Source organism: Muntiacus reevesi, chromosome 2 (genome assembly GCF_963930625.1).
Source record: "Muntiacus reevesi chromosome 2, mMunRee1.1, whole genome shotgun sequence".
Classification (NCBI taxonomy): Eukaryota; Metazoa; Chordata; class Mammalia; order Artiodactyla; family Cervidae; genus Muntiacus; species Muntiacus reevesi.
Window position 1 is genome coordinate 72,656,483 of NC_089250.1, and position 11,516 is coordinate 72,667,998.

Consider the following 11,516-nt stretch of genomic DNA (forward strand, 5'->3'; position numbering starts at 1 on the left):
TACTGGGTCAGGAAAGGCTTGGAGGGTCTGAACTAGGGAAATAATAGCTACCAGGACTTATGCTTCTGCAGAACCAGGCGGTCTCCAGTCTCCTAAGATTCTCAAGGGGTCCTGCGATCCCACGAAAGACTGGTCTATTCTCAGTGCCTGTCTTCAGGTGGCGGAAGGGAACTGGAATGGAATAGAGTCTGGTGGGGACAGCATGGATGGATGGATGGATGGATGGATGGATGGATGCAATGGGGGAGGGGGCGCTCTGGGACGCGGCGCCCACGCGAGGGAATTTCCTTTGAAAGAGAGAGAAACTGTAAGTTGGGAAACTCTTTTCCTTGAAAGCCCCCCTCCCCCCCCAACCCTCCTTCCACTACCCAGCCGTGGCCTTCCCGTTTTCTGGGAACTTCCTTAGGCCTCTCCATCCGCGGCGTTCGACACTTTCGGTTCCGCCGGGATTGCCGGAGGTGGCGGGAAAGAACAGGGCGGGGTGGCGGAGTCTTCTCAACACCCATAGGGATCTCTTTCCATTCCCTTCGCCTCTCTCCCAACCCCTCATCCCCATCCCCAGAAAGCGGCTGCCTCCCTCCTGCTCAACCTTTGTAGTCCCAGGGGGCGGCGGGGGGGTTCCCAAGAAGAGCTCTCCTTGGAACCACGCCTTCCCGCTTCTCCCCGCTTCCTCCCCCAGAGCGCGTCCCTAAACTCCTTGGGGAATTAGACTCCCCGGGAATGTCCTGGGGGAAATCCCAGAAAGGTGTGTCTCCGGGAGCTCCGCCCCCCCGCCAGCGAGGCCGGCTGCGATTGGTCCCCGAAGACCCCGCTTCTTTCCTGGGCGGGCCCCCGGGCCGGGACAGGGGAACTGGAAGCGGCCAAGTCCGGGCGCGCTCTCCTCCCGCCGCCCGGTTCTCACCTCGCCATGGTTCGTCTGCTTCTGCAGTGTGTCTTCTGGGCCTGCTTTCTGACCGCCGTAAGTTGAAATTCCGTTCCGACCAGAGGCGGAAATTTGAGATTAGAGAGTAGGGAATGGGAAAAGAAGCGATACTCCGGGCAGGGGACCTTCTGAGCTGATTTTGGGGTGGGGGTGTGGAAGCTGGGTAAGATACCCGGGGTCATGGCTGAATGAGATGGGTTGTTTCTCTCTCCTCCCAGGCTGGGGTGGGGGGTCCCGGCTGGTCCACAGAGGGCGCCTAGAGGGGTCGCCGCAGGAAACGCCTAGGCAGCGCAGATGAGGTTGGGGGTTTTGGCAGCCTTAAGCCTTTATCTGGTCAAAAAACTGGAGTCTGGGTCTGCCTCAAAGGCTGTTCCCAAAGAGACGGTGAGGGGTTTCAGAAGTGAGAAGGGAGGCTAGCCAAGGGAAGGGGCGGGTCTGGCCGTTTTCCTGCCTCTTTCCCGTTGTGGATAGATGCCAGCCTCTGTGAGTCGTTATCACCTCCTTGCCAGCTGGGATGGCCTTCTTCCAGGGCATGTTGCGGGAGCAAGGGATGAGGGCAGAGGCCCAGGTGCTTCTCTGAGAAGGCTGGGAGCTTTTAACATTCCCACTCCAGAACCAAACTGTGGTGATCCTCCCCCTCCCCCAACACAGGAGGAATACCCAGCCTGTGTCCCTGCCTCCGGAATTTAAGATGACATAGGGGACTCTCAGGGGGAACTGAACAGTTCATGGGACCATGAAAGGGCTGGGAGACCAGCAGAGGTTTCTCTAGGTACCAGAAGGGCTCAGATATGCCCAACCAAGCATATCTCCGGGATTTTCAGAGTTCCACACTTGACTCGCTTCTAGTATTTTTGTAGTTCCTCATTCTGGAGGCTGGGAATCCCCCAAGTACCTGACACTGTCATCCCCACCCCTCTGGTCTCCCCCTAACTTTCAAGGGCTGTACTTTCTGGCATGAAGGCAGGGCAGGAACGACCCATGAAGTAGGGGTCAGCAGCAAGGGGAGAGATGCTGTGGGGAAGCTGCTCTGGCCCCAGCACTTTCATTTTCACTGTAAGCAATGGCTCTTAAGGAGAAAGGAGGCAGGAAGGGGGCTCTTGGAGGAGAAGTGGAGGAAAAGCCAGCGGGGATAGGGCGAAAGGTGGTCTGGGCTTCTCAAGAGCAAAGTCCCAATTTTAGCTCCAGGTGGAGATGAGGCCGTGACAACAATATCTGGGGCTATTTATTGAGAGCCTCCTGTGTGTCAGGCTTGGAGCAAAATACTTTACATGCATTCTTGGTCTGATTTCTTCCAACTCCCCCATTATACAGATGAGCAAACTGAGGCTCACAGAGAAAAAATGGCTTGCCCCAATTCACTTAGGTAGGTGAAACCTGCTGATAAATCTACATCTGCCTGATTCCTGAGCCAGCCTCTCAGATGGTGAGAGTCTCCAAGCTCCCACGTGTCAGAAGGGTCGAAACTGTAAAGTGGGAACTGGGATTTGACACATTTTCAGAGGAGGGGCTATATTTCTCATATGTTTGAAAATGGCATAGAGGATTTTTATTGCTCTGGGAGTGTGGGGGGAAGGTCCATGGGCTTGTGGGAAGAACACTCATGGGATGGTGTGTTGTGATGTTATGGTGGGAGCAGTAACCTTTGCTGTCTCCATCCCTGCTTGGGATAAGATACACTTCTGTAAGTAATTTGCCCCCCCATCCCAGGTTGAATGAGAGCCACCAGTTAGGTAGGATATTGGTAGCCAGGGTTCTGGGCAACCCAGCAGATATTTATGTATGTATGATAATTAAAAGTGCCATTTAATGAGCACCTACTATGTTCTGGACACCATACCAGGCCAGATTCATCCATTCTTTCTGATCTTCACAACCTAATCCATGCATGCGTGCATGCTAAATTGCTTCAGTCGACTCTTTGTGACACCATGGATTGTAGCCCACCAGGCTCCTCTGTCCATGGGATTCTCTAGGCAAGAACACTGGAGTGAGCTGCCATGTCCTCCTCCAGAGGATCTTCCTGACCCAGGGATCAAACCCATGTCTCTTATATCTCCTGTATTGTGAGGTGGGTTTTTTTTTTTTTTTTCTTTTTGAGGTGGGTTCTTAACCACTGGGGCCACGTAGGAAGTCCTAATCTGTGGGGCAGGCATCTCTCCAATTTTAGAGTTGTAGAAACTGAGGATAAGAGAGGCAAAATAACTAGTTAAGTGTTACAAAGTCAAGACTGGAGCTTTAAGCTGTTTGACCCTTAAAACTGTTCTTTTCACTGGCTGTTCCCAAAGTGGGAGATGATTTTAGAGAGCATGCAGTTGCTGTTGTTTAGTTACTAAGTCATGTCAACTCTTCTGCAACCCCATGCAGATGTGGAATTAACAAAATAGATTCATTTTGCAGTTCTGTTTAAAATCCTTTTCATTTTTTCAAGAAGGAAGTCACTGGAGCTAGAATATAGTTAATTCCTATCAAATGCCTTCTAATCCTCCTTTTAAAACAAAAATCAGGAGTGGGCCTGGGGTAGAGGTCTGTCAGTAAGCAAAGCAACCAGCTATGGTTTAATGACATTGTTTTGTTTCTGCTGAATTTATTTTTAGGGTTGCCTTTTATTTAAGAGAAGTGATACTAGTTTTTCTCTCATGGCAATGCTATGAGGTTTACCTTGAAAATAAATGTGTTTAAACGAACAAGAAGTCATGAATAGCATGGGTGGTACCTGGATGTAGTGACAATAATGCAGGTGAGACCCACGTTGATGGAGAGAGGGAGTATTGAGACCTGAGTTCTCATTCGGATTCTATCACTGCGTGACCTTGGGCAAGTGAATCAGCCTTTCTGGTCCCTAGTCTCACCACATGTGAAGTGAAAGAGTTGGATTTTATCCTTCCAGCTGCTCCATCCTGTATTTCATGAGGGAAGGGTTGGATGATCAGATGATGAGAGGTTGGAGGGAGAAAACATGATGAGGCTCGGAGAGGGGAAGAGGGTGGGGAGCAAAAGAATAGAAGGAAGAGGCCAGATGCTAAATATAGCCCCCATTTGGATTAGGACCAGCTGGAGTCAGCCAGCTTCAGGACTCCAGGGTAGATGCTGGAGCCCTCGTGTGCTCTTGGGTCTCTGGGGAGAGGAGAGACTCGGCTGTCAAGCCCAAAGGAAGATCTGTTTAGTTCAATGAATACTGTGAGTTAACAGTGCAATCACTTTGTAAGATACCAGAATGATTCTCTGAGTACCTTTGTCATCATATGGTTTAGTTAACAACAAATGCAATATATAATACACAGGCCCCCTTTTTCTGCTTTGTACTTCCACTTTGGTTCTAACCTCTGTCCTGGCTGATTTGCACCTTTCTGCCAAGGAAGCTACATTTGAGAGTTCAAGATCCCTTCAAATCACCCAATTCTGTTTTTAGGTCCACGCAGAACCAGCCACTGCTTGCGGAGACAAGCAATACCCAGTGAACAATCATTGCTGTGATTTGTGTCCGCCGGGTGAGATGCCGACCCTCTAGCCTCACGTGTGACTGGTCTTGGTCTGTTGGCAGATGTAGATCTCATGTGTCAACTATAAGCTTGTGTCTTAAATGACCCCTGGGATTCCCTGTCCCTGTCCCAGGATGTTCTGAGCTTCCTCTCTGCCGACCCAGAACTAGGGTTCCTATCTCTTCTGCGTCCTATACCAGAGTATGAAGGCTAGAAGGCTCTGGGACTGCCCTCTTTGAACCCCCCTCCCTAAAGCCCAGCCTTACCACTTTTCAATGAAGTGTCTGACTCATTGGGTTGGCTGGAGTGCCCTCATTTCTGGATGTTTTCCAGGACAGAAACTGGTGAACGACTGCACGGAGGTCAGCAAAACAGCATGCCAGTCCTGTGGCAAAGGCGAATTCCTGTCCACCTGGAACAGAGAGAAATACTGTCACGAGCACAGATACTGCAACCCCAGTACGCGGGCTGCGGGGGAAGGGGCCCTTGGGAGTCAGGCTGATATTCTAGCTCATTCCTGACAGTACAGCCATCCTGGCTTTTTTTAATAGCCAGGGTCTGTTCTGATTGGTTAGAGTCTGGGTTGTCTTGGTTGTTACCTAATTTGATTGCCCTCCCTGCCAGGAAGAGGGTCTAAGAGAAAAGAACAGGAAATATGAAGATCAGGGGCCCCTGGATCACGGCTGGTAAGGGGTTCCCATCCTTCCTTCCTGCCTGTCTCTGCACAGACCTAGGGCTCCGGATCCAGAGCGAGGGCACCTTGAATACAGACACCACCTGTGTGTGTGTTGAAGGCCAACACTGTACCAGTCACACCTGCGAAAGCTGCACACCCCATAGCTTGTGTCTCCCTGGCTTCGGGGTCAAGCGGATCGGTAAGTGGCCTGTCTGGGAATCAGCTCTAGAGGCAGAAGAGAGGAGGCAAGGGCCCAAGGAGAGGGGCTGGGCAGCGGGCACTCCACCCCAGAGGTGGAGGGACCAGCCTACGTTGATATCTCCACCATAGTGGGTTGGAAATGGAACCTTTGCCTTCTGCCTCCCACTGTGGGCATCGGCCTCGGGAGGGCCGTGGGAGAAGCCTCCTTAGGGGCTGCCTGCAGCAAGGGAAGGTGTGTGCTGCGGGGAAAAGTGCTTTGAAGCAGGACGCCCTTCTGGTCCTGCCTGCCCACCGGTCCCCCTGAGAGCCAGACAGGGGGTCCACTGTGATGATCAATGCCTCCTCCTCCCCCTCAGCTACAGGGGTTTCGGATACCATCTGTGAACCCTGCCCGGCCGGCTTCTTCTCCAATGTGTCGTCTGCTTTTGAAAAGTGTCACCGTTGGACAAGGTATAAGGACTCATCCCTTGTGCTTCCTGCCCCAAGTGGGGCACGGGACCTGCTTCCCTTCTCTCTGGCCACCTGTCCTTCGGTCCCCACTCCCCATGTCCACACACACTCACACACCTCGAATGTCTCGAGGGACCCCACGGCCAACCAGACAGACACTTTCGGCATTTCTTGCCTGCTCTCTCTTGGTGGTAATAGACACTGCTGGTCTCTGATTTTTGGTGAAATTCTCCCTCCATGGAGGCACAGTGACACCTCTCTTCCTTTCCTTGTACCCCTCTCAGCCCCTCCTTCCTCCTCCTGAACTGGTTTTCTAGGCCTTTGTTCTAGGTTCTGGTCTCCTCTCACTTTGCCCACCTCCCCTGGACTATCTTTTCCACATCCGTGGCTTTGGCTACTATCCCCCATTGATCATTCTCCATCACCCGCTGTCTAGATTTGTCTCCTGGGTCCCAGACTGTTGTATCTACCTGCCAAGGGTACACTTCCTTGGAGGTGAGCTGTGACAGGCGCAGACATGCCTCTGGGCACCTGTTGCGGCATCCCCCTCGTCTCCCCCAGTCAGTCGCCAGGTCCTGTCTGTCTAACCTTCCAAATGTTTTGGGACTCTTCCTCCTTCTCTCTAATCTCCCCTGTCACCACCTTAGTTTGGACCTCATCACTGTGGTCTGGATGATGCTGTATCCTCCTCACTGGCCTCCCTGCCTCTATCCTCTCCCTTTCAGCTGGCTCTCCATCCCTTTGCCAAAGTAAGCTTTCCACTGTTTTTGGAGCACGTCACTCCCTGTTTAAAATGCTCCGTGGCTCTCTGCGCCTTTGGGATGAAACCCCAACTCCTCTGCACGGCCTCTGACCTCCCAGCTCCATCTCTTGATCTCTTCCTGACATCATGTTGCTTGCAATTCCCTCAACACACTGTTCGTTCTCTTGCATTAAACTCTTCTGCCTGGAATATGCTTAAGCACACGCCTGATTAAGTTTTTTTTTACGTTTAATTTGAAAAAATGAGTAAGACAGGCGTGAGGACAGAAGGCATGCAAGGGCCAACAGTGATATGTCCCCTTGTCACCCTCAGCCATCCTGCAGCCACTGGACCAAGCATGTCCTTCTAGAGATTCTCAACACAAACAAAGGCACGCACATGCAAACGGATCTTTCACACAAATAGTAGCATCCCATATATACTTTGTTTACTATCTGCCTGTCTCCAGTAGGTGGCAAACTCCTGAACTATAGAGAGATCTTTTTTTTTTTTTTTTTCCCATGAATGTATCCGTTATGCTCCAAACAGCGCCTGCTGCATAGTAGGGGCTCAATAAATCTTTACTGATAAATGTTGACTGAGAAAGGGAGGCACCTTGGCTTGGTAACCAGAGCACTGCGTTCCAAACTCACTCAGCTTAGGAAGGGTATGACTGTGTGGAACTGTGACCCTCATCTGAGCCTTGGTGTTCTCATTCAGAAAATGAGAAAGACCTTCATTTCACAAGGGTCGAGGAAAAGACATGTAAATGTGTTTCAAAAACTCTTAAGCACTCTTCTCATATATGTGCTTTCTTTGAAGCTTCTCTTTTTCCTGCGTTAGATGTTTTGTCCTTTGTGATGTCCTCTGTCCATCCCTTTCCACTCCTCCTGGGAACCACCTTGGTCCAAGTCTTCATCATCTCATGTATGACTTGGGCAATGGCCTCCTGGCCAGCCATTTTTCTGTCGTTTCTCCTCCCGGGAGATCTTCGGTCATTAAATCCTCTAGCAGCTTAAGTCTTCTGGTTGGACGCTGATGCGACCCACCAGCTGAATCCAGTTGAAAGCTGCATGGCTGATTAGTGATCTGGTTCTAAAGACCCAATTTTCCAGAGTTTCCTTATACCGTCTGGCTCATCACCCACCTAATCCTTAGCATCATGTTGTCCTGCTTAAAGAGAGTGTGTTATTATTGTTGTTCAGTTGCTAAGTTGTGTCCGACTCCTTTGCAGCCCCACAGCCTGTAGCCCACCAGGTTCCTCTGTCCATGGGATTTCCCAGAAAAGAATACAGGAGTGGGTTGCCATTTCTTTCTCCAGAGGATCTTCACCCAGGGACTGAACCTGTGTCTCTTGCATTGGAGGTGGATTCTTTACCGCTGAGCCCCCTGGCATGCCCTAAATATACTGATGTTCTAAATTTTACATCCCTCAAGGGCCCACTGAGATCTAACTTCCCCAGGGAAGTCTTTCTGGATGACCAGAGATTCTCAGCTGAGCAGTTTTCTCCCCCAGGGGACATGTGCTGATATCTGGAGATATTTTTGGTTGTCACGACGGAGGAGGAGGATGCTACTGGCCTCTAGTGGGGAGAGGCCAGGGACGCTGGTAAACATCCTATGGTATTCAGGACAGTCCCCACCACAGAAGGAAAATTATGTGGCCCCCGGACATCAGTGGTGCCAAATTTGGGCAGTGCCCTCATCCTTGCATCCCACTCACTGTGGATTCTGTCTCCTCCACTCTGAACGATTCCCAGTTCAAGTGCACTTGGCACTCATCAGAGGCTTTCCCATCCTCACTCCTTCACGATTTACCATCGTCTTTCCTCTGTACTCATGAGTTCTAGATGAACAGTCCGTGTCATTCCCATAACAACCAGCTCAGGAGAGTGCACATAATACATGCTTCGTGAACGTGGACTTGTTGGTTGTTGGCTGTCTCCCTCTGGGGTTGGAAATCTCACGACTGGGGAAACTTACTGTCTCTTTCTCTGTGTGTGTGTGTCTGCATGTGCACGTATGTGTATACTTGTGTCTGTACACAGCTGCGAGAGAAAAGGCCTGGTGGAACAACATGCGGGGACGAATAAGACAGACGTTGTCTGTGGTAAGTCCTGGAGAGTGGGCCCCAGTGGCAGGCTAAGAAGTTGGGGAGCTGAGGGGGAGCCTGGGGTACCCGGAAGCACTGGTGGGGAAAGAGGGAGGAGAGGTTAAAGCAAGAGGAGGAGGCAGTTTGGAATTGTGGCAAGCTAGCTCTGCCGCTTATCTGTGGAGCCTGGGCAAGTCACTCCCTCTCTCTGAGCCTCAGTTTCTCCATCTGTAAAATGGGATAATACCACCTCCCCTAATAGGGCAGTGTAAATACCTGGTGTGGACTCAGGCATTTTGGAGGCACCCCCTCAGTGCTCTTCTGCCTCCCTGCACATTGAGGACCAGCATGTGTGACACTGTTTCCTCTCAGGGCCTCAGTTTTCTTTTTTCAGCTGTGCCACATGGCTTGCAGAATCTCAGTTCCCTGACCAAGGACTGAATCCCGGCCATAGCAGTGAAAGCCTGGAATCCTAACCTCTAGGCCACCAGAGACCTCAGTTTTGATTTTAGAATGAGGAGGTGACTTTACAGCACAGATCACAGACTCAAATAACTACAGGGATTAGGCAGGATCCAGTTAATGAGTGAAAAAGATTAGGGGTAAGAAGAAGACGCTCTGCTTTTCCTTAAAATTCACTTTCCTTTTGGCAGGGTTGGGACTGGGGTAAGGTGAGGGAGGCACTTGCCTTGGGCACAGTATTTAAGGGGGCACCAGAAAAATGCTGTCATCAAGATAGATATTTGAGGCAATATTAAATAAAAATTACTGTGATAACTCCATAACAAATAGAATAGCAACAGTTTAAATAAAGACAGGCTCCAACCCTGTATTTGTACAACCAGCCTCACTTGCTTTACCATAATCCCGACTCCAGCGCCAATAAAACTTTATTTAAAAACAGGCAGCTGGCCTGTGGGCCAGAGTTTGCTGATATGATTTTTCAAAACATGACATTAAAATATGACTTATTTGGGACTTCCCTGAGTCCAGTGGTTAAGACTCTGCACTTCCTATGCAGCAGGCATGGGTTCAACCCCTGGCCAGGGAACTAAGATCCCATATGCTGTGTGGTGTGGCCAAAAAAATATGACTTATCTTGATTACTGAGCTTTTGGGTGTCCCCTTCAGTTTTGTCCTGAGGCAGTGCTTCATTGGGCTTACTTTAGTCCTTACCACACCTCTGGTCTTTTTTCCCCCAGTTTCCCCCATAGAATAGAGGGTTAGACACAGGAAACACTTTCCCTTCCCCTCCATTCTTCTATAACAAAGACAAGGGTGCAGATATACACGAAGCTGGGCCTTGGTATTGGGCAAAGAGTAGGGAGGGGTGGGGAGCGTGGGGAGCTGGTAGCGGCAACTTTCACCACTCAATTCTGGCCAATGAGTGGCAGGTGGGCTGCTGGCCCCCTGGGGCTGGATCTTCCAAATTTGTAAGAGAAATCAGATACCTAAATTTTAAATGTGCAATCTCCCAATTTAAAAATGTTGGCAAATATTATAAATTAAAAAAAAAGAAAACCACCACACATGCCAGTCACAGTAAAGACATCTGCTGGTCACATTTCTACTAGGGGCCATGTGTTTGAAATTTCTGATATAGATGTGCTTAGACACAGAAGGGTTTTAGAGTCCAGCAAAGCACAGCAGCTTTGGGCAAAAGGGTGGGCAGCCATGGCTGAAGTCTTGCTCTCTCCAGGTTTCCAGAGTCGGATGAGGACCCTGGTGGTGATCCCCATCACGATGGGAGTCCTGTTTGCCGTCCTGTTGGTATCTGCCTGTATCAGTGAGTCCCCAGGTGGGGAGGTGATGGGGCAGGAGGGACACTTGACGGGTCACCTGTTTTCTGATCTTGCCTTGCCGACTCCCCATCTTTTTTTCCCCCCTCTCTAGGGAACATGACCAAGAAAAAACAGGCTAAGGTAGGTCACCCCAGGGAGCAGTCTAAGATGGGAAATAAAGACTGATTCATTGTTGCCTATATGGCAACAAAATTGATGCAGGGCCAGTCCCCTCCCCCTCCTCTGGGCTTGGGGCTTCTCCCCTTTTCCCCTTTTCTCTTCTCTGAAGATCACCTTCCCCCAGAGCTTCCCCAGCACCACTGGCAAAGTCTGACATTTATTCTTCTTTCCTGGGAGAACTGCATCTTCCCAGCCTTGGTGTGGGGTCCAGGAGTGGGTGATGGAGGAACATTTTCTTAACCCTCGGGCTCCCCTTACGGAAGCTTCGTGACACCCTCGCTGTGGCCAGCAGGGGGCAGGACGCACCCATGGAATCAGCACTGACCCTTGGTTTGGGAAAGGCAAAAGGGGCGAGGGGTGGGATGGCTTCCTGGGGAGGGCTCAGAAGTGTTGCTAGGGGCAACCCCAAGCCTTGTCTCCCCAGGCCCTGCACCCTGAAAGGCAGGATCCCGTGGAGACGATTGATACGGAGGACTTTACCGGCCCCCACCCGCCTCCTCCGGTGCAGGAGACCTTATGTTGGTGTCAGCCGGTCACCCAGGAGGACGGCAAAGAGAGCCGCATCTCCGTGCAGGAGCGAGAATGAGGCTGCGGGCGCCCAGGGGCGTGGCAGCCCGGGTACATGGACACCAACCTGGGGCTGCTGCTGCGGGGGAGGGTGACAGCCGCCCTCTGCCTGCACCCCTGCAGCCCAGAAGGAGTTCACCGTGGGGCGCCTTTCACCCCAGCCCTGGAGCCCGTTCAGTCTCCCAACCTGCTTTTAAGGATGGTAACAAAACTTTGGGGAGGACACACAATAATATCCACCAGACCTTCCACCCCAGCAAGCGGTTCATTGCTGACAGATGTCATTCGGTGGCTGCTCTGAGCCCAGGAGGCATGTACATGGATATGCATCGCAGTATTGTTTGTGACAGTGAGCAACTGGAAACTGCTTAACTGTCCATCACCAGGGGACTGGCTAAATAAAATTGTAATATATTTATGCAA

At 51.0% G+C, this 11,516-nt stretch overlaps 1 protein-coding gene across 2 annotated transcripts; it reads left to right on the top strand.

Moving 5' to 3' along the window:
• The first annotated feature begins 810 nt into the window (after positions 1–810).
• CD40 (CD40 molecule) lies at positions 811–11,254 on the top strand. 2 transcript variants are annotated; one of them, XM_065922105.1, is made up of 9 exons: positions 811–958; positions 4,335–4,413; positions 4,738–4,863; positions 5,133–5,279; positions 5,638–5,731; positions 8,522–8,583; positions 10,265–10,363; positions 10,459–10,487; positions 10,951–11,254. In XM_065922105.1, the coding sequence occupies exons 1-9, from the start codon at positions 908–910 to the stop codon at positions 11,110–11,112; spliced, it is 849 nt and encodes a 282-aa protein (XP_065778177.1). In that variant the 5' UTR covers positions 811–907; the 3' UTR covers positions 11,113–11,254. The 2 variants fall into 2 exon arrangements, with proteins under 2 accessions (XP_065778177.1, XP_065778178.1); XM_065922106.1 differs by having other exon boundaries at positions 10,265–10,351.
• The last annotated feature ends 262 nt before the right edge of the window (positions 11,255–11,516 follow it).

Coding starts and splice junctions, on each gene's coding strand:
- CD40 (XM_065922105.1), top strand. CDS start 908: ATGGTTCGTCTGCTTCTGCAGTGTGTCTTCTGGGCCTGCTTTCTGACC. Junction 959..4,334: donor GGGCCTGCTTTCTGACCGCC/GTAAGTTGAAAT, acceptor TTCTGTTTTTAG/GTCCACGCAGAACCAGCCAC. Junction 5,732..8,521: donor AAGTGTCACCGTTGGACAAG/GTATAAGGACTC, acceptor GTCTGTACACAG/CTGCGAGAGAAAAGGCCTGG.